Source organism: Anabrus simplex, chromosome 11 (genome assembly GCF_040414725.1).
Source record: "Anabrus simplex isolate iqAnaSimp1 chromosome 11, ASM4041472v1, whole genome shotgun sequence".
In the NCBI taxonomy this organism is placed as follows: Eukaryota; Metazoa; Arthropoda; class Insecta; order Orthoptera; family Tettigoniidae; genus Anabrus; species Anabrus simplex.
Window position 1 is genome coordinate 87,136,242 of NC_090275.1, and position 26,515 is coordinate 87,162,756.

At 38.4% G+C, this 26,515-nt stretch overlaps 1 protein-coding gene across 4 annotated transcripts in view; it reads left to right on the forward strand.

Annotated features, from left to right (window-relative positions):
• LOC136883507 (fatty acid synthase) overlaps nucleotides 1-26,515 on the forward strand; it is an 830,097-nt gene that overhangs the window by 520,022 nt on the left and 283,560 nt on the right. For all 4 annotated transcript variants that reach the window (XM_068229677.1, XM_068229680.1, XM_068229678.1 and 1 more), the window contains 2 exons: nucleotides 9,442-9,729; nucleotides 14,868-15,073. In XM_068229677.1, the coding sequence (XP_068085778.1) occupies nucleotides 9,442-9,729; nucleotides 14,868-15,073 (494 nt within the window). The remainder of the gene's footprint in view (nucleotides 1-9,441; nucleotides 9,730-14,867; nucleotides 15,074-26,515) is intronic.

Genomic DNA, 26,515 nt, shown 5'->3' on the forward strand with positions numbered 1-26,515 from the left:
GGTCCTTTGCTTGCAAAACATCGCATGATATCTGTCACATAGCCCACCACAGCGCTTGCACACACATTCCTGTCCTGGAGAATGGAAACCAACTTTCTGGCATAATAGGTGGTGAAAACCATGTACCGCAAACCGAGTCGTCACATGTCTAAGGTCATAGTTTGGTTGTTCCCATTTCTTCTCCCTTTGATGCAAGTTCCATCATGGTAGATTTGTATGCGGGTGTGGCTGGAAGTGGAAAGTTTAGCCTTATTTCCTCTAAGTAGAATAGTTCCCTTGCCAATATGTAAACCATGCGAGATGGAGTGTACTTGGAGACACATAAAGCTTTCTTCAGAAATGATGCTTTAACTTTTTCTATGCTTGACAGTTGAGCTTTAGTTAGGTATGGCCAGATGTTTTCTATTCCGTAGGTGATGACAGGTGAAACCTTGACGTTGAACAATTTTACTGCTGTTTTTAGTGATAATTTCCTCAGATGTTTTATGCTGTTTGCGCTTCTAAGTGCTGCGCTGACTCTGTCCTTAATGTGGTAAGAAAATTTGTCTCCACATGTTCGCATGATCACTCCCAAATATTTCACATGTGATACTGCTGCTAGAGGAACTGTTCTATGGAAGAAAGTCGCCTGTTTCCCGCCTCTTCTAAATGTCACAGTCACTTTCTTTTCTTTATTAATACATAGCTCGTTATTCTCCGCCCAGTCTGCCAGTTGATCGAAAGAGGTTTGCAGATCCTCTTTCGATGTTGAGGCCATCACAATGTCATCTGCATAGATATATATTTTAACTTTCTCTGAGTGTATCGCCTCTATTACGTCTGCTGTTGCCACTGTATATAAAAGGGGACTAAGTGGGTCACCTTGTAACACCTCTACTGTTTGCTTTATGGTTCTTGATCGGGAGATTCCATCGTCTATCACTATATAGTTTTCGCTTAGTATGCTTCTTATAATGCAGCATATGCGATTATCTTGGCCAAGTAAATTTTCTAGTTTAGTTAAGATAATGTCTCTACTGATGGTGTCGAAGGCTTTTGAGAAGTCAACGAAGATCGCGTGTAGTTTCCCTTTCAGTTTTGATAACGCATCTTCAATGTCCCGTTGAAGACACTGAACAGCTTGCGTAGTGCTTCTTCCTCTCTGGAAACCAAATTGCTCTTCGGGTAGGTAAGTATCAACTAGGTCCGTGAGTCTTCTAGTAAGTAGACGAGTGAATATCTTAAATAGCGAGCATTCAAGCTGCTATTCCTCTGTAATTGTTGGGGTTTGTTGAATCACCCTTTCCTTTATACAGCATTTTTATAGTCGATTTTCTCCAGTTGTTTGGGATTACTCCCTGGCTGAGGCATCTATTAAATAAGGTTGTGATTTTATCCCAGAGGTCATATCCCAATCCTTTGATGTGTTCATTGTAAATTTCATCTGGGCCATACGCTTTCCTATCCTTGGAGCTCATAATTGCAGCCTTTACCTCTTCTACCGAGAATAAGTAGCTTTCTTCAAGAACTGTATGTGTTTTCTCAGAATTGAATGTGGGATGTGTTTCTTGATTGTAATATTGATGTTAGGTGTTCCTCCCAGATAGTCATGGGGATATGCCTACGGAAGGATGGGTTTATCTGGTTGAAGACTCCGTAAGGGTTCCGTTCAGCATCTTCAATCAATTTCCTCTCTTCTTCATCTTGGAAATTTCTTTTGGCTTTATTAACCAGCTCTTTATATGTTCTTGCTTCTGCGATGTAGATCTGTCGGTTTTTATCCGTAGGGACGTTTTTCATGTTATGAAGAGCAGTTAAGGCTACTTTGCGAGCGGCATAACAGTCTTTATTGAACCACGGTTTGGATTTTCTCCCTGTTAATCATATAGGAACTGAGGCCATGTTTATAACTTGTTCCAGTGTCTGTGTTGCTATGTTTATGTCATCCGCATCAAGTGATTTTGATAAGGCTTTAATGTGATCTGCGTCTATTAATGTTTTATTCAATTTCCTTGATGGTCTTTTAATTGCTGGAATGGACTGCCTTTGGAGTCCATTTAGAGAAAATGATGTTACAACTGGGAGGTGTTTCCTAGCAATGACATTTAATGTTCGTTGTGAAATTGGGGTTGCATTGTTCATATTTGAGAAGACTAATTCAATGGAGCTAGATCCATTGAAGCTTGTGTATGTTTTCTTGTGGTTATTATTTATTAAGGTGAGGCCTTCACTCTCCAGCTAATCAATGACCAATGTTGATTTTTGGTTTGGGTTGTCAGTGCGGTAATTAAGATCCCCTGCAAGGATAACTAGTTATTGCGAGGAATTTTGGTGAGACCTTCACCAATTTCGTCGATGATTTCTTCAGCAGTATAGTCTGGTCGAAAATAAACACCTACGAGAGAACAATTCTTTGTTTGTACAACGAGCATGCTTTTAGTTCTATGAAGTACTTCAAAAGGAGAGAATTGTGGTTTGAACATACAAGTGATACCTCCTTTAGGCCTACCAAGTGGACCCTGATCTGCGTAGGAGTTAGTGCAGTAGAAACCGATTGGAGTTCAGTCTGTAGTAAGAAAAGTTTCAGTTAGAATTATAACGTCAAAACACTCAAACATATTTCAGGCATGAGATTTATCGCATTTTTTAGGCCTTCGATATTCCATAGCAGTAGCTGTAGGTTTGACTCTGCTTATTTCATATACGTGCGTTCAATAGTTTCGGAGGTCGACTGCTTCGGATTCCCGTGTTGACCTCCGAAAATTAAACCGTCTTATGATCAATCTTTGGGGCCAAAATTCTTCCTCTTGCATCTTGACGTAATGATGAAAAGGAATTCCCACCTTGAATGCTTTACTTCTCCCTATTGTTTTCAGTTGTTCGCATTCGATGTTATTATTTATTCCATTTCTTTGAAGGAAGCTCGTGACTGTTTCTGCTGTTGCGATTTCATGTAATCTACCTATGTATAGCCATGTTTTACGTTCTACTGCTTTTAATTCTTCATTTGCTCCTTGTTTCTTGCCTACTACTATTTTGCTACTGTTCCTTCTTCTACGTCTCTGTGTAGACCAAGCTCCTTGTCCTCCATCCGCATCTGCCTGTTCTGGGTAGATATCACTATTCTTTGCTTCAATGAGACTAAAATTAGGATCGAATACCTCATTTGACTGCTGACGAAGAGATGTAGTTTGTGATGTAATAACTGATGGTCTGGGGTTTGATGAAATGTCTTTGGTGAGTGACTTTGTAGATTTCTCTTTATCTTTGACCTCTAGAATGTTTTTGATATGCTCTTCTAGAGAATCGATTTTCTGTGTGAGTAGTTTTATTGGAGAGTTTGCATTCTATATGTCAAAATTGTAATCTGATGAAAATGTAATGGTGCTTTAGTTATGAAACAGCCTATACCGCATGTGCGGTTATTGCTGTTGAAATAGGTGTCGCAATAGGAATTCTTGAGAAGTGGCTAACTATCTTAATATGACCGTATATGGTCATGCAGTTTCATTCGCTAGAATAACAAGATTTCCTATTGGCAAAAAGATAGGGAATCTAGTGGAATTTCTTTCCCATTGGTGGATTGTGATTCGTCAATTTCCGGCCATAGGCCGCTTCGCGTGCGGGATGCGATTAGATGGCGTCTATTCCATCTGACCGTCCTCAAGTGCGGTTGCGTGCACTCGAGGGCTCCCCTCGGGAACTCCAGTTTTATTTGGTAAGTGTTATTTCACTGTTATTCTCAATGTCTTCTGGTTTCGTTTAATTTAATTTATTACTTTGGTATTTTGGTATTTCCTTGCTTCATGTCTTTTTAAAGTTTTAAATTTAACATGTCCGAGTTTGCCCTAGGTTCCCGTTGCCGTAATTTCAGTTCTATCACTTACTTTTGTTTTAAACTATACATTATAATGTAACATCACCTTTCTATTGTTAAATCAAATTTTCTCTAAGTTACTTAAGTACATCTTGATTCCGTGTCGTGGAACTGCATTTTGTTAAAATCTTTTAAACACCCTTCATTTGTGCATAAGTATCAGTTGCTATGTCAGCTGCCTCTGTGGATCAGCGGTAGAGTGTCGGCCTCTGGATCCCAAGATAGCGGGTTCAAACCCGGCAGAGGTAGTCGGATTTTTGAAGGGCGGAAAAAAGTCCATTTGACACTCCATGTCGTACGATGTCGGCATGTAAAAGATCTCTGGTGACACATTTGGTGTTTACTCGACAAAATTAATTAAATCTCAGCCATAGACGCCCAAGAGAGTTTCGGTTTACTCGGTCTGCCATCTAGTGGGGGCCTAGAGTAAAACAGAATGTCGAAATTGACGAGCAGACAGCCAGATGGTGTCAAATTGAAATGTCTGCACACGGTAGCTGAGGCCATGCGATTATTACTTTTTTAGTTGCTATGTCATGATCTTGTTTCTTGTAATATTGGTTTTGATTATGTTAATATGATGAGTTTCGAGGTATTTTCTCCCCCATAACGCCATCCATTCCCATGGACCTCATAGAGCCCTCGCACCTTCCATTCTCCTCTCTTAGTTATCATTTTTAGGCCTGTAAGTGTTCCCTTGTATTTGATTTAATATTGAGTATCAAAAGTTATCCGTCACGTTTCCACGTTCTGATGTGAATACACCGCCACTGCATCATTTTACTATTTCCTTATTCACATTATTAAGTGTCTATATTATTGACAACTATTTCTTTATTCACATTTTATGTCAATATTTATTATTTTTTATTATTATTATTAGTATGTGTAGGCGTAATTATCCCGATTACGGTTACAATCTCTAACAACAATTAATATAAGACGTGGGGGAAAAAGCCTAGGTACATTATAAAGCGGTTGACAGTGTTCTTGAGGGCTCCACCGTTCAGCGCTTACACCCGCCTGTACTCTTCTTACCCCTGACAAGCCACTATCGTCCTTCCGGGCTTCTCCCACACCCCACATACTTGCAAACTATTGGGAACCTACTGCGGGCTCTGACAGAGAGATCATACACCCGCCTGCACTCTTCCTTTCCCTGATGAGCCCACATCGTCCTTCAAGGCTTATCGTTCTACATTGCGATTTTATTTGACGTAAATAAATATCACACGAGAACACGTTCACTTCCTTATATAACTTACTTTATTTACACTGTACATCACAACACACAACTATACACAGTAGCAAATGACACTATATAGAACACTCAATAGTGGAGTACCCTGAATTCGATTCTGACAAGTACAGATATCAGCAACACTGACACGCGCACTATAACATACTCTCTCTTGAATTCCCCGCCTCACTCACTCACTCGAGTCCAATGATCTGACTCCACCTCGGAGCCCAACAGTCACTCCCAGTCCATCACTTGCCTGAGTCCCAAGAACCAAGATCTGCAAACTTAGAACTGAGAACTGCCTTCACTGACTGACAGCTCGATATTTATACTCCTCGATCAACCATCTAGAATGATCAACGACACTCTAATGAAACACACTCGAAACATCGATCGACCAGCTAGTCGAATGGGTACTCAAATGTTCTTTTCCTATTTAATAACGCACATGGAAATATCTACAACATTCATAATGTCTCTACATGTATCTTGATAATAAAACCTCGCCGTAAGTTTCCAGAACCTTTCACCTATACCAGATTATAGTATAATAAGTCTAACATGCGAACGTTATGGAATTTTCTACCGCTTTCGACTCTATAGATTTTGAGGTTAAACAATACGTATTTGAGGTTATACAATCTGGGCCTTATTCACACAGAAATTGAGAGATGATACGCAGGGCAGCAAGAAATTACTGTATGGTATCTTAAGAAACAAAAAGAGAGATCAAGTAAACACCAGATTTGTGAAGGATGAAGGTGGCATAATTTTAACAAAGCCAGAAGAAATAAGAAATAGATGGAGGGAGTATTTTCAGAAGCTGCTGAACATAAGAATGGATGACAGTCATTCAATGGACGACCAGGAAAGGCAATTAGTTGATGATGAAATGGATAAAGAAATTACAATGAATGAAATTGAAATGGCAGTAAGAAAGATGAAGAATGGAAAAACTGCTGGAATAGATGAAATTTCAGTGGAGATGATAAAGGCAGCTGGAGCTGTAGGCCTGCAGTGGACATACTGGGTTCTCAGGAATGTCTGGGAGAATAAGGAGGTCCCTGGGGATTGGCAAAAAGGAATAATCATCCCAATTTTCAAGAAAGGTGATAAGAAAGTTTTGAAGAACTACAGGGGAATTACTCTAATATCCCATGTTGCTAAGATAATGGAAAGGATACTGGAAAGTAGAATAAGGTTGAGGGTTGAGAAGCAGATACAGGAAAATCAGTTTGGTTTCAGAAGTGGAAGGTCAACAATAGAACCCATTTTCATTATGAGACAACTAATGGAAAAGCATTGGGAGTACGGGAATGATATGGTGATGACATTTATTGATATTGAAAAGGCATATGACAGTGTCCCTAGGGCGAAAGTTTGGGACAGTCTGGTGCAAAAAGGAATTGGACAGGGATTAATAAAAATGATCATGACATTGTATAAGGAATGTTGTAGTTGCGTGCAAACACAAGTTGGCAGGACAAGTTGGTTCAAAATAACTAGTGGGCTGAGACAGGGAAGTGTTCTATCACCAATCCTGTTTACAATAGTAATGGATGACATCATGAGAACAGCAAAAGCAGCATATGGAGGAAGAGAAATGAACATGATGTTATTTGCAGATGATATTGTGATTTGGGGAGAAGACGACAGGAAGGTTCAAGAACAGTTGAATGTGGTGAATGGGAAATTGAAGAATGTGGATTGAAAATAAGTGTAGAAAAGATTAAAACTCTTGTTATAACTAGAGGGGAGAAAGAAGGGAAAGGTCAGATTAGACTTGCAGACAAGCCCCTGGAAGTAGTGGAAACGTTTAAATACCTGGGGAGTGAATTAATGGAGAATGCTCGACTGGATGCTGAGATTAGTAAAAGGATTCAAGCGGGAAGTTGTTTCTATCATAGTGTAAGAAATATGTTATGGGACAAAGATGTGCCAACGGAAGCAAAGGATACTATGTACAAGATGTATTACGTACCCATAACAACTTACGGAGCAGAAACTTGGACAATGACAACGAAGGATGAGAGTCGAATACAGGCAGCCGAAATGAAATTCTTGAGGAGTATGATAGAGAAGAGTAGAAGAGACAAAATAAGGAATGAGAAAATCCGGGAAGAAATTGGAGTGGAAAAAATGACTGATAGAATAGAGAAGAGCCGTCTAAGATGGTTTGGTCACATAAAGCGAATGAGCGACGAAAGAATGCCAAAAAAGGTGATGGAAATGCAAATCCAAGGAAGGAGAGGCCGTGGACGACCACGATTGAGATGGAAGGATACCATCCAACGCAGCATTATAGAAAGAAACCTGGACTGGGACACAGTGTTGGAGGAGGAGTGGTGGAAAGACCGAAGAAAGTGGAGAGGAACCATATTTGCCCCTACCCGGCTACAGCTGGATAAAGGGAAATGATGATGATGATGACAATCTTATAACTACATATTTACAGAGAAACCATATACTAGTCATGTTTAACACTTAATGAAGGATAATTTAGCATTAAATAAACTATAATTAGAATATATTAAACATACTCATTGAAGGTTTTACACCAATTACGATGTCGTACCTACGACAGGCTCCTCCCACACCACCCACACTTGCAAAGTTTGGAAACCTACTCAGGGCTCTGCCTCCACAGTGTGAGCACCTCACGTTTAAAAAGAAAACATTGTGTTTGCTGGACAACAGCTGCAGTCTGAAATTCTTTGCCATTTTCTTGAAAATGTTTACAGCTGAAATAATAAACATGTACAACTGAATATCTCACCACATAAGTCTTCGCTACATTCGTCCATATCTTTATGTAATCATTTACAGAGTGGAATAACGTTAAATGTTATGGGAACGACGGCAGGGCAGCACCCAAAAGCCCTTCATGCACGAACCGCAGTGCTCAGTGCTCAATATTTTATCTACATAGACATCCCCCTAATATTGTGTGTATCTGGAGATAAGATGGAATTTACTTCCATGCCACTATTCATCAATTTTTGATATGTCATATTGTACACGTCACAGTTTTAGTTTTCATAGCAGAGGCCACACTGTTTCATTAGGTCTTGTTGTAATATACAAATTTTAACCTATTTAGCTGAAGAAGAGAATTAACATATTCTCGAAACATGTACTTTATAATTATATTGTAAATGTGAAATCTAAATACATTTTTTATACATAGTATTGACTAGGCAGATTATCCATTGCTCTGTTTATTGTAATACGGACACAGTACTGACCATTATGGTCAAGATTATTAATAACAATTTATTTTACTTCGTACCTGACCCCATGGAGAAATGTGACAAGGGTTGGACATACAATCAATGATTTACAGTGCATAACATTCTTTTTATATATCTGAAATATTTTGAGTATGTCCTTAATTTGTTTATTTAATGAGTAACTATACTTTCTTTCAAAGTAGAAAATGGTAGGCTATGTAAATTATCAAAAGCAACAATGATAACTTTGTCCTAAAATACAGAGGTATTTAAAACAACTTTATTGTCTCACACTATAACCATAAGTTATAATAAAAGGAATGCACAAACATTTTTGTAAATTTAATGCATTAATACTACTGCATTTTTATATACATATTCTGCAGTTTGATATTACATAAAATTCCGGACCGTACTGATGAATGACTGCTAATCCTCTCCAATCAAATTAACACATTGAAGACTGAGCAGGTGCAGTTAGATCTTACACTGTGGACTGAGCATTTTAGTGCGTTTTTACATTTCTACCTTACTTACAGTCACAAACCTATTTTGGATTGAGAAATGTTTGAGCTACACATTCATATGTTGATTTTCAAAATGGGATCAAAATAAATTTAAAAAACATTTGTTCTACTTTCAATTTTTTTTTTTAATTTTGACAATGCATATGAAAAGTAACTTATTCACACACCATGATAGATTTATGAAATACAACATACATACCAGTCATTGAGAAATGAAAAAATTTCATTAATTGTGGAAATTGGCTCTAGTCATCGGCCGCACAAGACCATGTGGCTTTGAAGCTGCCTTGGTAGTATCAACTTGGTATCATAATAGAATTAGGTTCCGATCATGTGCTACTACTTGGTATTTCTTTAATGAACTACAAGCATTGCGTAATGTGTTCCAGCACTCTGTTAGCATTTGTAGTACGTTGAAGCACATGTATAAACACTAGAACTCAACGCCATACGATGTATGTCGCTCATCCTCCATGGAACATTACCGTCGACGTACGGCGTGCGGCGCTTGTCTTCAGACTGTTAATGTTGACTGTTTTAGGTGATATCTTATTAAGTAATCTTATGATTCTTTTTCCCTTGTAGGCAGAGGCTAAAGTATTTGGTACAAGGGAAGAGCCTCGCTTTACCAATGTGGCACCCGTGATCAATGTAGAACCTGGAGAGTTGGCCAATGATCAAAATAACCATGTGGTTGTGATTAGCAGTGTTATGAATAATGAAGATCTGCTGAAGTCTGCTGTGATGTCCCTACATGAAGGAGGCTGTATTATAGCTCGAGAAAAGCGTGATGTCATTCTCTCTGAGAATCAAACTGGAATAGATGTAGTCGCTGATTATGTGCTTGAGAATGAGCGCATTCTCATGTTAAAGGTAAGTTATTGTTGATTTGCTACTATTAACCCAGTAACATAGGATTATTTCACTTGAAAATGATAACGCAGTTGTGTTTTTTTTACTTCTAGTTTATGAATGCAGGAATCAACAACACTGGATTATTATTATTATTATTATTATTATTATTATTATTATTATTATTATTATTATTATTATTATTATTATTATTGTTATTATTATTGTTATTATTATTATTATTATTATTATTATTATTATTATTATTATTATTATTATTATTATTATTATTATTATTGTTATTATTATTATTATTATTATTATTATTATTATTATTATTATTATTATTATTATTATTATTATTATTATTATTCCCTTGTCTCCTTTACAATTCTGTCCAGAACCATTAGAAACAAAACAGGTGACAGCACACTTCCCTGTCATAGTCCAGTTTCACTTCTAAACCTTTCTGTCTTTCCAAAACTCATGACACAAAATGGAAAATCCATTGTATATTATAAACTAGAAGTTCAATTTTATAGAGCAGAATCTGTCTACAGGTCCTACCAAAAGTTTTGAGGACACCTGCATATTTCATTAACACAATTCCTGTCCTTAAACTTTTGGTCGCAGGCATACGATTATTTACAGGGAACTGGTACATATTTAGAGGAACATTTGCTGAAATTTTCATTAAAATATCACTCCTTGGTTTAAGTTATTAAATTTTTTGTTTATAATAATTGGAAGAAAAATACTGTACCTATTTTTTTACCCTTTCAGGGTCAGGTTTTCTAAATGCTCACATACCCCACAATTTAGGTTTTTACTGGCACAAAAATAAACCTCTCTATAAATAGCAAAACATACTCATGGGACATTATATTCACAAAAATGGATAAATACAGATGAATGAAATAAGAAACAACAATATCCCACAATTTACCTCCATAAAAGTTTTTTTTTTTTTTTGGTATGATATTCCTCTAAGCATGTGGCTGGGCACAGAGTTTTGTTGCAGTCCTTGCACTAGTAAATTATCCTCGTGGTCTTCCTCTCTCTTCTTGCAGTGTGTGCACACACGTGGCACACTGGATGGCGGTTTCCCTCCTGGTTGCTTTGGGGGAGTAACAGGAAGGAAATGTCGCTGGGTTAACCTTGCTGGTGTATCACTATTCGAAGGTCGGCCTCCAGTAGGTCATGTGGATCTTGGAGGAGCATTCTCTGCTAGTGATCAGATGACTTCCATTGTGAATGCCTTATAAGGTTTCTTTAGTCATTTCAAAACCCTTTCCAAAATGAAGCTGTTCAGAATTATGATCTCCAACAAGTGGAAGAATAGCTTTTAATACCATTTATGGATTTTTGTGATGGCTGCACACCCGTAATCATCTGGTCAGATCTATCAACTGGTCCCATTTTCTGGTTGTAGTCTTGAACAGACACTGGGATAATTCTCCGTTGTCCTGTGGCTCTTTGAGTCTTGCCTGTATCAAACATTCCACTAGTATGAGCAGTTGTGAGCATGTTTACTTCCCTTCCATCCATCCATTTGACAGCAAGAATATTTGAGGTATGCCTCTCTTCTACCTCACCTCTTTGTAGTTTAGTAGTGGTCCCTGGTATTCCCCTTCTGTTTTTCCTCACTGTTCCACAGGCATGAGTTCTGTGTGCTTGCAGAGATTCTAGAAGTTCTGGACTGGTGTAAAAATTGTCAACTGAGCTCGATAGCTGCAGTCGCTTAAGTGCGGCCAGTATCCAGTATTCAGGAGATAGTAGGTTCGAACCCCACTGTCTGCAGCCCTGAAAATGTTTTCCATGGTTTCCCATTTTCACACCAGGCAAATGCTGGGGCTGTACCTTAATTAAGGCCACAGCCGCTTCCTTCCCACTCCTAGCCGTTTCCTCTCCCATCGTCGTCATAAGACCTATCTCTGTCAGTGCGACGTAAAAGCAACTAGCAAAAAATTGTCAGTATAAAGTATATGTCCCCGATTGAGAGTGGTTTCATGAGAGAGAGGATAACAGAAGTAGAAAACCCTATCTGTGAATCTCCTAGTTCTGTTGTGGCTCCAGTATACACAATAATATCTAAAATGTATCCAGTCTCACAGTCACAAAGTACAAATAATTTCACACCAAATCTACTTCTTTTTGAGGGAATGTATTGCTTGAATGTTAAGCGTCCTTTGAACGGAATTAGACTTTCATTGATGCATAAATCTCTAAAAGGCTGAAATATGGCAGGGAAAGTTTGTTTCAGATGCTCAATAATAGGCTGGATTTTGTATAGCGTGTCGCGTTGAGGTTGGAAGTTGTTGTCATTGAAATGAAGGAACCGTAGAATTGCTTTATACCGATTACAGGACATGAACTGTAAAAATGCAAGAGTGTGAACGAGAGGATTGGTAGACCAATATTCTTCTAAGCTATGTTTGTTTTTTGCCTTTTTTGCTAGTGGCTTTATGTTGCACTGACACAGATAGGTCTTATGGCGACGATCGGAGAGGAAAGGCCTAGGAGTTGGAAGGAAGGGGCCGTGGCCTTAATTAAGGTACAGCCCCAGAATTTGCCTGGTGTGAAAATGAGAAATCATAGAAAACCATCTTCAGGGCTGCCAACACTGGGATTCGAACCCACTATCTCCCGGATGCAAGATGGCCCATTAGCATACTTATTGCTAAAATAAATACATTTCTTCGACAGTAACATCAGTCCATTTTGATGCTCGGGATGTGGGAGAAATGACCAATTATTCACTACGTATTGCACGTGATACAAGTTCGTTTCTATGACTGTGTTTTCCACTAAGGTATGCAGAAAAAGTCTTTTGAAAATGTCTACTTCTGGAGAGTTTTCATTCAAAGATTGATCCTGGATCCCGGCTAGATCATGCATATAGCCGAAATCAGTAGGTAAAACTTTATTATTACGTGTTTCCTTTTCCCAGACCTGATGATCAGTTGATAGATTTCATTTCTGCCTCTTCGCGGTAGCTGGTTGTAATTCTTCATCACTGTCACTTACACCTTCATCATCGACAGTTGAAACTTCGGGTACAGTATCGTCAACACTTTCTAAATCACTTTCACACAAATCTGAACCCTCCCTCTCATCATTCATTAATATTTCAAACACTTTTTCATCACCTTGCAAAACTTCCGCATACCTGCAAGCAGCCATATTTATCAGATCGCATTGACTCACAAGTATGGTAGACATTCATATGAAATATCAAAGTTAACAGTTTCCCCAAAGAGAATACAAATTAGCACAAGCTTCTGTAATATAGCCAATAAATGGCAGATACAACAAATTTTTCAGTCATTGCTGAAAGTCAAAGACAAGTGAACATATGATGCTCGGAAGTTCGACACGCATTATATTGCTCCATGACTGCTGTGGCACTTCCCGCGAGACGCATTATATTGTGCCATGACATGGAAAGGGTTAATACTTGAGGATATCTGGACAGTATAATATGGAGATTGCATCAATAATATTTGTTATGGAGAAACAGTCATACCTGTAGTAAATTTATAATTGCGTTAGAGTAACAGAATGTGTGTTGTAGTTTGAATATCCCACTGTAACGTAACACACAAATGGTCTTGGTAGCCTGAGGGGTCTCCTGTCCACCTAAGGTCAAAAGAAATATTTGTTTTATGACCTCTTTATGTAGTTCCATTGCAAATTATAAAATGAGGAAATGTTTTTAATGGAAGGACATTTTGTTGCTCTATTACAGTTATAAATATTCTACAGGTATCTGTGTTTCTTCACAACAAAACTTATTAATGTAATCTCCATATTTTACTGTCCAGATCTCCTAAAGTATTAAAAAATAGCTATTTCCTTTCAGTTATTATGAACAAAAGATTTAATAACTTAAAAACAAAGGGTGATATTTTAATGAAAATTTCAGCAAATGTTTTTCTAAATACGTACTAGATTCTTGTAAAAAGATCGTATGCCTGACACCAAACGTTTAAGGACAAAATTCATGTTCATGAAATATGCAGGTGTCCTTTAAACTTTTGATAGGACCTCTAGATGGCCCCTCAATATTTATATTGATGTTTGCCATCTCGATGAAACTGGGAAGTAGAAAGAAGCACATCGGTATCAAGAAGAAATATATGTGGAAAAACTAGGATGTTGAGGAGAGAGTCTATTTCTATGAAGACAACAATGAGTGAAGATGAGGAGATCATCCTGGTCCTTTTGTTTTTATGTATGTCTTTGTCTCCTTCTATTGCTCCCTCTTTTTACATTGTGTGTAGACTGTTATCTGTTCCTTTTCATGTTTCATTTTCACATAGGTGAGTCTTCATTTGACACTTGTTTGTTCCTTTGCTTTACTGACATATAACGGAACTTCCCTTCACGGCAGAATTTTGACATAAAGTCAAATAAATATGAAAGTTTATTTGTTCCACCTTTTCAATACAAAAAAGAATTTAAAAAAGAAATAAAACTGTAGGGACATTTTAAACCTCACTTAAAATGGACCACAGAAGTGTCTACGCTATAAAAAAAAAAAATTTTAGAATTGGATCTGAACTCCACTCTGATTTATTACCGACGTTCGAAATATTTAACACTGATAAATTTTCTCTACTACTCTTCTTGTTTCAACATAGTCATTTACTGTACACCTCACTTGAAGTGAGGAATGTATTAATGCACCATTTGGAATTGTCAGCTACATTTTATTTACTAATGTGTTAATATGTTTAGGATCTATTAGTTTTCTATTACGCCCTCAACCTCCACAGGACACATATTTGCTATATTTAACAAGGACTTTCAGGAGGGTGTATAAATTTTACGACTATCCATATTTTAATCTTTAAACTATTGTCAACCATTTTGCTCACCATTTGTAACATCATCTTCCCACTTATATTTAATTTAATTACAATCAGGTACCTGATTATTTACCTTTCAGTTTGAGATATAGGCTGATGATGCTCTTGATTGAAGAGCGAAACATGTCCCTACAGTTTTAATTCTTTTTTAAAATTCTTTCTATGTATTGAAAAGGTGGAACAAATAAACTTTCATATTTATTTGACTTTATTCTACATTTCAATAGGACCAAAATATGAGAATTTTGACACTCAAAAGATAATTCATTCATTTTTCTTGTGTTACAGAAACGGCATGAATTTTCCTCATCCAGAGACATTACTGTCATTCAGATAAGAGAGGAAACTTTGGACTGGTTACCACTAATACAGGCAGCTACCAAGAGGATTCAGGCGCAGAAGCGAATATACCTCGTGGCACAACAACAACCCTTCAGTGGAATACTGGGCTTCTTTAATTGCCTGTACAAAGAACTAAACTGTGCAATGGTTAGGTAAGTTTCCAGGAAGAGTGGATTTTACCTTTCATAATTACTCAGTATGTGATAGGTAAATAAATAAATACAGTTGAAACATCACCTTTAATGACATACTGGATGTAACGATGAAATCTAATGGTCCCATCTAAATCCTACATAAATACTGCATTAAAAAAATCTCTTATTATGACATATCGTATAAATCAGTGCATTTCTTTCACATTTTCAGAAAAATGCGTCGACTATAACGTCTAATGTTGATTTTTGTTTGTTACGCATTTGGGGAATGCTGACAACAATGTAAAGCTTATTTTCAAACTCTTGTTTTCAGTACAGTCTAGATTTCAAATCCATCTGTCTGTTAAATAGTCAAGGCAACTATCACTGTGAAGACCTCTTAAAAGAAAGGGAAAGGGTTTAATATTGAAGAAAAGTCACACATAACATGGTGATTACAAAATGGAGAAACAAACATCAGCTTCGTGAAGGAATTGGGCATGTCATATTCAACGACTTCTACAATTTGGAAGAACAGAGAGAACATCTCATTTATTAGCCAAGACTATGTGCAACATTATTGTATTTATTTATTTATTCCTCACTTAATATTTTATATTTTGTTGACATATTATTGCAGTTCGTACTGTGTAAATTTTAGAAGAAAAATTCCTCACAGTCCTATTCCACAAATACAGTATTGGAATACAGTAGGTTCTCAGGCTATGACGTGACAGGCTACGAGAATTCTCGTTTTTATGGACTTCAGGTTTCCTTGATTGTTGCTACAATATGGTGGCAAAATTATTAATTTTATACCGTGTTGTCATGGAATAAATAGTATAAGACAACTATTACTCCATCATCTTCTTTTCTTTAAACCTACTTAACAAAATAATATCAGAAATGTCCAGCTATTCCTTGGAGCTTCAGTGCAGCTGTCAAAATGGTGCGGCAGATGCAGTTGCTAACAAATATGGATATTTCTGATGAATTATGTGCAGACTGGTTCTTAGATGTAACTAGAGACAGTGAATTAGATCTTTCTAATTATGTGAGTGATTCTGACAGTGCTTTTGGTCCTTCTATGTCAAATCGTGGACAACAGTCTCGTGTGTTGGAATACAGCAGAGACTCAGATCCACAGAAATCTAGTATAGATAGCGCTTGTAGTATGTAGTAGGTATAGATACAGTCAGTGGTTCCTCAAAAGATAATCCAGTTCATAATTTAAAAGTTTGAGGTCTATATCTAGAATATTTTTGCGGTACATGAGTTTGAGTGCAGCAGTGTAAAAGGAAAGGAACTCTATGACAGGAACCGATGGAGGCATATTGTCCACCAAAGTCCTACCTGGCCTGTTGGAAGGATACCTAGATGATGATGATGATGATGATGAGTGTAAATTAGTTCTTTCAGGCTTGAACTATCCGGTCGACAAGGGCTAGTAGCCTCCGAACCTCTGATCGGACTCAGTCACCAATGTGTTAACAAAAAAAGAAAAAAAAGAGGGGGAGGGGGAAGGACTGCTTTGTGTGACAATCGCCATTAATTAGTGGTCCCTTCAGAGTCATTATAGCAGGTTTTAACTGTATCTTTATTTATTTATTTATTTATTTAATTTAATTTAATGTAATTTAACCCCACTGTGTACATTTTACAAGGCTTCTGGATTTTTATTTTCCTGCCTTCCATTGCTGTTCAGACATTTTAGCCAATATTAGCAGAAAATGAATGAGGAGTTTAGGAACTATGGTTTAAACATCAGCAAGACAAAGATGGTGGCGATGGCAGTGCATAAGGAGGGAGCAGAACCATTAGTCATGCTAAATGAACCCAAGATGGATAGTGTTCCAGATTTCAAGTACTTGGGGGAGCATTCTGTCAAACGACAACCTAGCAAAACATGAGGTAAATAATCAAATTAATAAGGCAATGCAATTTTACCACCAAGTAAGACATCTGTTGTGGGATGAGTAAATACCCATGAAAACAAATATGACATTGTACAAGTCCTGGTATACACCATTTCTTGTATACAGTCTTGAAACCACAACACTGACCAATAGAGATAATTCTAAACTCCAGGTAGCTGAAATGAAGTTCCTCGCTACTATGATTCAGAAAACCAAGAAAGACGAGGTAGGGAATGAGAAGATTAGAGAAGAAGTATGAATAGATGTTTCACTCCTCAGTAAGATTCAGGTATGAAGACTGAAGTGGTTTGGTCACATGAAGAGGTTGTCAGGAAAAAAAAGCACCACAGAAAAATAAAAGGAAGATGACCTGTGGGAAGGCCACGAAAGGCGTGGATAGATCTAGTCGAGAATGATGTACTGCATGCTGGTATTGATTGGGACAAGTTAATGGAGGAAAAGTGGTACAAGGACAGGATGAGATGGAGGGGCCTCATTTACTACACCTGGGCAACTGGAAATGGTTCAAGATGATGATGATCAGCAGAAAATTTCAAAGACCAAAAGATTGAAACATATGATGTCATTTAATCTATGTAGGTTGGAAATGTATTGTTACGAGGAATGTAGAGAATGCAGGATGCTGGCGGAAGACTACAGTGCTTGTTCAGCAGTGGCAGCAGTAAATAAAATAATATCCCCAGTGATTAGTTGAGGCAATTGAGAAGGAAGCTCGTTAGAAGATGTTAGAAGCTGGCTAACAATGGAGAAGGCACCCAAAATGATCTGAAAGTGAAAACCTCAAGAATATTCTGTTGTTCTGAATAAAGAATGAAGCTAAAGGAATGAGAGTCAGCCTTGATTCAATTGTGAGGTAGCACGAGGCAGTTATGGAATGGCCACGAGTTAGTAGTGGGTCATTCGTGAGTGCGTCAGTGAGTAGCGAGTAAGGTGGCCATGCAGAGTTCAGCATGGCATACGAGTCAAGTCATGAAGTGAACTGCTCATGGAACGATACTGGACTGTGGGAGGCCTTCTTGGTGAGCAGGAGTTGGTCTCCCCAGAAGGCTGTGTGTTCAACCATGTGTGTCAGTACAAACTGTGTCAAGTGGAAAACTCAAACTCGAGCACATTTGCAATAATTGAAAATAGTAGCCATTAATGCTTTCATGGCCCATACTTATAGAAATGATATAGGCTTTTCGGCTTATGCCATGTCAAGAAAATAAGGTGAAATTCTTTACGTTTCGCAGAGAAATATGCTGTGCTTCATCAGAAGAAAATCTCAACTGTCCTCAAGAAAGGCTTCTCAAACAATGAGCTTGAAATTAGACGTTACCAAATAGAAGTGGAAATGGTACATTCATTTGTCACCAGATGTCTCCTCGGAAGCGGTACAGAGCTAGCGTTTGAAGCGGAAGCTGACGGAACCATCAGAATCAGTCTGAGAGTGTCACATAACATAACAGATGTACACACATATGACATTGACATAAGTCTGGATTGAAACATCTGGCGATGAGGAACGTACGAATTTGGAAAACACCGAAACAAAAAAAACAGTTGTGAAGGGACAGGGAAGGGAACTACCTGTGTAAATCTTTAATGGCTGGCAACTAGGTATTACTTAATTGATAGCCAGTGTCCCTGTTGAAATTGTTAGGATTTCTACGTATTTCCACAGCTTCCCGCATAACCCTGGACCTGTAGTGTCTTGTGTGAGTAAGAGCTCGAGCATCTTGGAACATTAATAAGTTAAAAGAAAGTTATGAAATGGTTCAACCTTTCAATACTATTAAAATAAGAAATGTAGGTCTACATTCCTATTTAATTAAAATTGGTACTGGTTTCAACCAGTATTTTTCGTCATCATCAGCTGATCACAAATAGGTGTAAAACAATGCTCAGATGAATAAATTGTGAAGTATAAAGAATTCTGTAAGTTGCTGATAGTGAAGCACTAAAATCTTTAGGGAGTACAGTGCGTTGAAAGATGCACAGGTAAATGTATGAAGTTTAGATGATACTGACAGATGCAGTTTATGAAGCACTATAACACACGTTTTTATCAGATGCACTTTATAAGGCACTGTACAATTCTAAGGATATTGCATGTCAATCATGAACCTTCTGTCCAGACCACAAATATATCATCAACAAACCTGTACCATATCATAGGTTTGACAGGCTCCGAAGCAATAGCTTCCTCCTCAAAATGCTCCATAAAGAAATTAGCCACTATGGGCGAAAATGGACTTCCCATAGCCACTCCGTCCGTCTGCTCATAAAAATTCCCACCCCACAAGAAATAGCTGGAAGTCATGCAGTGGTATAATAGCTTAGTAATGTCCTCAGGAAACAGGTGTTCAATGACAGACATGACCGAGTCAATCGGCACTTTAGTGAACAAGGACTCCACATCGAAACTCACCAAAAGTGCATTAGGTTGAGAGGTTATGGTTGACATCTTGTTGACGAAATACCGAGAGTCTTTGACGTATGATTCAGTACGTCCTACGTGTGGCTGAAGCAATTTTGCTTAGGTATTTAGCTGGAGCATATGTAGGGGAACCTATCTCAGTAACAATAGGTCTGAGGGGAACATCTTTTTTATGGATCTTAGGAAGTCCATATAATCTAGGAGGTACAGCATCCCCAGCTCCTGGAAAGACTAATATACAATAGGATTTCAGAAACCATCAATAATCTCCTTCCCACAGAACAAGCTGGCTTCAGACCTGGAAGAAATTGCGATGACCAAATTTTTGCTTTGACTTCTCATATTGAAAATGGATTTGAGAATCGGAAGATTAGTATGGCTGTCTTCTTAGACTTATCAGCAGCCTATGATACTGTTTGGCGAGAAGGGCTTCTGCTAAAACTTATCTCTGCCATCCCCTGTGTCAAGCTTACAAATCTCATTGGCAATATGATTAGCAACAGAAACTTTCAGATCTTCTCGGATGATGCAGTAAGCAAAATTTACAAACTGAATGATGGACTTCCACAAGGATCTGTTCTGGCACCCTTACTTTTCAACCTCTATACTGCTGACTTACCAGCAACTAAGTCCAGGAAATTTATTTACGCAGATGATATACTACTGGTTAGTCAAACACCAAGCTTTCCAGAAGCTGAACAAATACTTACAGCAGATCTAAAAAAGCTAGACACATATTTCCAAAAATGGTGTCTTCGTCCAAACCTCCAAAAGACTGTTGTATCTGTGTTCCATCTCAGAAATAAATTTGCCAACTACAAGCCTTCAATAACAATCAGAAATCAATCCTTACAGCATTGTCCCTTCCCAAAATATTTAGGAGTCACATTAGACAGATCCCTAACATATAAGCATCATATTAACAACACAGCCGCCAAGATTAAAAGTCGGAATAATATCCTTCAAAAATTAGCCGGCACCTCTTGGGGCGCAAACAACCAAGTGTTGAGATCTACTGCTCTAGCCCTTTGCTATTCAGTTGCCGAATACTGCGCTTCAACTTGGCTGAACAGTGCTCATACTGCGAAGATAGATGCTCAACTAAATCAAGCAATGCGCATTATAACTGGTTGCATTCGCTCTACAAACGTGGCCTGGCTGCCTACACTCAGCAATATTCCACCGCCTTGCTTAAGAAGGTCTGAAGCTCTTCTAAAATTGTGGAAGAAGATCAACCAGGACTCCAACCTCCCCGTTCATCAAGATATTAATCAATTTGCCCCTCCACGACTTAAGTCTAGATCTCCATCCTGGCGTGCTGCACTTACACTGGAAGAATCTGGGTTCTCCATCACGAACGCCTGGTTACATCAATGGCAACAGTCTTCTGTTCCCAATCAACATCTTGTGACCCTACCTCATGTTCAACCTCCCGGATTCCATCTACCCAGACGTCAATGGAGGACTATAAACAGGATTAGAGTCAATCAAGGAAGATGCGGCTATACTCTTTATAAATGGGGCTGGCAGAAGTCTCCTGGGTGTGATTGTGGAGCTACCTCACAGACCATCTACCATGTAATTGTCGAGTGTCCACAGAGAGCATTTCAAGGTCCTTTGGAGGACATTCATAACGCAACTGAGGAGGCCTTAAAATGGATCAATGGACTTCATTTGGAACTATAGGCTTCTGTTTGTATACATTGTGTACTTATTTGCATACTTATTTATATAATCTTTCTGTGTACATCATACGATAAATAAATAAGGGGACAGATGTTTAGCCTAGTGATGGGCAACGCTCTCGCTCGAGACTCTCGAGACTGACGTCGCAGATCTCGAGACTCTTGCGAGAATCCCGAGACCGATCCTCCTGTAGCGCAAGCTGTGCGACGTACCAGTAACTACGACTGTAAACTTGATAGTATATCATTGGCAGAAATAACGTTCTCTTATGAAAACGTGTGAGCCAATACATTTTGTCAAAAGCCTGGAAAAGTACTGCATGTTCAACTATGAACCCCTTAATACTATGAACTAAAAAGTGGAAACAGAATGTCAGTATCTTAAACTGTTCACAACTTATTTGGGGTGGACATCTTAGGTGAATAACAATGCATAATTTGTGAATAACTGTAGATAGGATGTACACCTACTTGGAAACTAGAGGCGTGCATTATTCGAACCTGAGACGGGGAAGATGTGCTTTGCTACATACGCATCCCCCATTACACATGAGTGGAACGTGTAACAGGGGTGATGGGCAACGCTCTCAAGACCGATTCTTGTGTGCTGCGAGTTGTGAGACATGCCAGTAACTATGAGTGTAAGCTTGATAATTTAAAGATAAAAATTTCATTGTTCCGTATTGAAAGTATTAACGTTATCATCAGCAGTTCTCACATGGAAACGTGTGTGAGACGATAAATTTTGTCAAAATCCTATGAAAGCACTGCATGTTGAACTATGAGCTCCTTACCATTAACGAAAGTGAATACAGAATGCCAGTATCTTAAACTGTTCACGAGTTATGTCAGGTGGATTTCTTAACTGAATAACCCGTATAATTTGTTAATAATTGTTATTAGGATGTAATCCTACCTGGATGCCTCACAATCGTTGTCGGCAGGGTAGTTTCTTGTGATTCAGACTGGGCCGGGGGTGTTCTGTGATGATTCCTCTTCATTGATGTTATGCATTTGTAAGTGCCGGATCATCCCAGAAGTATTTCTGCCGATGTATTTTACTTCCTTTGAATAAGCAACACAGTGGGCTGTGCTATGTAACATCTCTTAAAAATAACTGACATCCATGACTTACGTTGCATTTCGGACATCGTTTTCAAGTTGTGGCGTACAATTCGACACAGTTCACATTGCACCGTCATATATCAAAGTATGGTGCCTACCTGATTATGACGCGAATACTCTATAGCAATTTAGATTCCACATTCCACTCATGCATAATGGTGGTTGCATATGCAGCAAGGCGCATCTTGCCTCATCTCGAGTTCGAATAATGCACGCCTCTAGTACCCAGTTACGTGTACCTACAGTAGCCGTCAGGTTCTGTACTTAAACCACTCATTCGTGTACCTACCAGTGCATACAATGCCCGAATGCGTATCCTTTATAATTATGTTATACTGCGTCAAAATAGACCTCAGTATAAATGAACGCCCTAGTCGCTTGTTGACACGTATTTACGAAAATGAGAAGGCCCGTGGTTGGCTGTTCGCATATTCGGAACATACAACATTCAGCTCCGACTACCTGCAGGCCTACAACACGCTGCTCGCCGCACATTGTGGGGACAATGCTCTCGAGATTTTTCAAAATTTCTCACGAGAAATAATGCATGTGCTATCTCGAGAAATCCCGAGAAATCTCTAGACCTCGTATCAGACTGCCCATCACTAGTTTATCCTCCTCTTTTGGAATTGAAGATTGCCTTAAGAGCTTCACGATGGCGTTGGACACACGAGTTTTAGGGTCACGTGAGCTCAGTCTGTAAACAGGCTCTGACAATATAGCCGAGATCTTATTCTTATACTCGTCAGTGTCCATCAATATCACCCCCCCCCCCCCCCCCCTTTAGAAGGTAACATTAATTTAAAGAACACGTTAAATCAAAGTAATAAACTTTAAGGAACATATGTCAACCAATAAGACACCATTTATAACATCTCAAATTTCGAAAACACACACATGGCTAGAAGAAAAGTTAAGCAGGATTACCAACATGACAACTAGAGAAAGGATGTGGGACAGCAGGCTGGGATCCCTAAGAGGATGTAATCTTACATGTAGGGAAAAAGACGTGCATGCGGTTCCCCTTCAGTTTGCATTTGCTAACAAATTAAGAAAAGTTTAACCTAATTGAATAACAGCAATTTAAAATAAAGTAACATGATCAATAAAGAATAACAAAGGAGAATCGAACCACGAGGTTCCTATCTATGGTTCTTCAGAAAACATAAATTTTACATTACAAGTTCATTTCTACAAGAATCTGTCCAGCAACAAACGATAAAATATTAAGGTCACATTTAAGAAAATAAGATCAACTTTTGCAATTAAAATTTAACAGGGAATTTTAAATGTTACAGCAATTTTACAACGAAAATAGAAAAGGAGATTGAAAGACTATTACATTTGATTTACAAGGAAAATTGACAAGGAATTTAAAATCTAATGCAGAGGCCTTTCGAGTTGCTGCCTTCCTCATACACACGAGTGAGAGACGCATAGCTCCAAACAGCTTATATTAAATTGAAGCAGGACTACGGGAGGCACATGACACAACCAAAAATGTTAATGAAAGGGAATTGACTCCAAAATGAAAAGGGTATGCCTAGCTGACGAGGTAAGGCATTACCTTACCTTGTATTCCATTCATTTGTACTTCTGAGTAGGTAGTTAAAGTATCCGTAATCTATATTTCGCTCCCTCGATCTTTCAGTATTTATGAGTGGTTAGCTAATAATAATAAAGTTCATATATCCCAGAAATTGCAGTTCAAGTCCCTGGAGTAGTAGTAGTTTTGATAGAAATATTTGAGAAATTACTGTAGACAACCTCGTCTTTTTCAGTAGGCCTAATTAAGGACACTTTCATTCTCCGTCCCGTGGAGTAGGGAAAATAATAGTAATCCACCAGCTGTAATAATCACATAACCACATTTCAGTAGAATTGTAGTGAAGATAAGGTATAATATATTAGATAGTATCTTGCCAATTATATTTGTGTTTTTCTTCGTGTACGGCAATCCTTTCGATACTTAAGCATTTAACCAAACGCAGTGTAGTGTAGTGTAGATACATTGTAGTATAGATACAGTACATTTAGATACACAGTACATTTAGATAGTGCCGTATCTTGCCTGCTATATTCGTGTGTATCTATTAGACTGTAATACTAATAATAATTTGTCTAAGCATTTAGCTTCGTTGGTAATCTTTGAGTACAGTAGTTCTTGCAAATTTCATTTCTGTTGTGCTTAGTTTAGTGACATACGGTACGGTACCGGTATCGTAATTAGGATACGTCTGAAAGTAGTTTAAAATTACTGTAGTGTACTGTACAGTAGTATACGAGTAATATCCTATTAGAATTTAGTGTGATTATTTTAATATTGTAAAATATTTGTGTAGTACTGGTGTAGTAGAGGTATCCGTAGAAACTCTTACTAAAATACTGTTGTTGTAATTAGAATAGGCTTAATTGCAGTTTGGAATTGTGTAGTTCTTGTGTAGGCTATTACTTTCGATATTCAGTAATTAACAGCAGTTTTTATCCTGTCAGGGGTTGTAGGATATAAAAAAAATAGAGCACGACTAAGTAGTATTGTAGTGTAGTCGTATAATAATTACCTTATTGTTGTGTACTATCCCAGACAATACATCCCTCCGTTCATTTATTTTTTGCAAATAAGTTATTTTATTTTTAATTTCATTTTTCCCCCCGAAAAGAATGGCTAAGGAGCGTGAGTGTACTTACTGTGGATGTGGCAAGGCATTGAGGGGTATGAGGGAGGAGTTGGAAAGTTTGAGGGAGATAATTAGGATTCTCACAGAAGACAGGAAGGAAGATAGAACTCCCTCAAACAATGTGCAGGTTACAGTAGGTGTACAAGAGGGAGGGGAAGGAAAGGGAGGAGTTGTAGAAGACAGGTGGTCTAATGTTCTAAGGGGAAGGAGATTGCAGGCTAAGGGCTCTATTCAGAATCAGAATTCAGGACAGGTGTCTGTGCGAAATCGGTACGAGTCACTCCAGGTAGAACAACAGAGGGAAGATGAGGGACAGGGAACTGTTGCTGAGATGTGTGGAAGTAGGAGGAAGGAAAAAGGTAGGAAAGGAAAATGTAGAGTAGAGGATAGGAAAAGACAGGTGGAACAGGGTCATGGGAAGGAGAAAAGGGAGGAGGAAGTAGCTTCTGCAGCTATCAGGAAAGATAGGGCTGACCAGGAGGGGAGGGGATCAAATGAGGTGGGTAGGGTTGAGGCTCTGGTCATGGGGGATTCCATCGTTAGACACGTGGGGAAAGTGTGTGGAGGAAAAGGAACCAGGGTAGAATGTTATTCCGGAATTAGGTTGAGGCAGATGTTGAGGAAAGTAGAAGAGAGGGAGGAGGGGAAGGAGAAGGTGGTAGTGTTTCACGTTGGTACCAACAACGTAAGGCAAGCTGATATAAGTACCAACATAGTTGGAGATGTGTGGGATCTGGTAAATGCAGCACGGGTGAAGTTTAAGAAAGCGGAGATTGTTATTAGTGGAATACTGTGTAGGTGGGATACTGACTGGAGGGTGATTGGGGATTTAAATGAGACTATGGAGTGGGTATGTGGGAAACTGGGAGTGAAATTTCTAGATCCTAATGGGTGGGTAGGAGATAGGGATCTGCGCTCAGATGGCCTTCATTTAAACCGCAGTGGTACATATAAGTTAGGAAATTTGTTTGGAAGGGTAATAGGGAGGTACATTCAGGGAAACGGGATGTCCTAGGGAGCGGTGATAAGGGAACAGGGAACTGGAAATCAAGTAGGGATATCATAAAATTGTTAGTGTTGAACTGTAGAAGTATTGTAAAGAAAGGAATAGAATTAAGTAATTTAATAGATATATATTTACCAGATATTGTAATAGGAGTTGAATCATGGCTGAGAAATGATATAATGGATGCAGAAATTTTCTCACGGCACTGGAGTGTGTATCGTAGAGATAGGATAGGAAAGGTGGGAGGGGGAGTGTTCATTCTGGTGAAAGAAGAATGTGTAAGCTATGAAAAAGTTAAAGATGAGACACATGAAATTCTAGGTGTAAGGCTCATTTCTAAAGATAATAGGCAACTTGATATATTTGGAGTGTACAGATCGGGAAAGGGTAGCACTGACGCGGATTCGGAATTATTTGATAGGATAGTCAGCTATGTGGGAAACGACATGGAAAGAAATGTGATTGTAGCGGGAGATCTGAATTTGCCAGATGTAAATTGGGAAGGAAATGCGAACGACAGGAAGCATGACCAACAAATGGCAAATGAGTTAATATGGGAAGGACAACTGATTCAGAAAGTGATGGAACCAACCAGAGGGAAAAATATCCT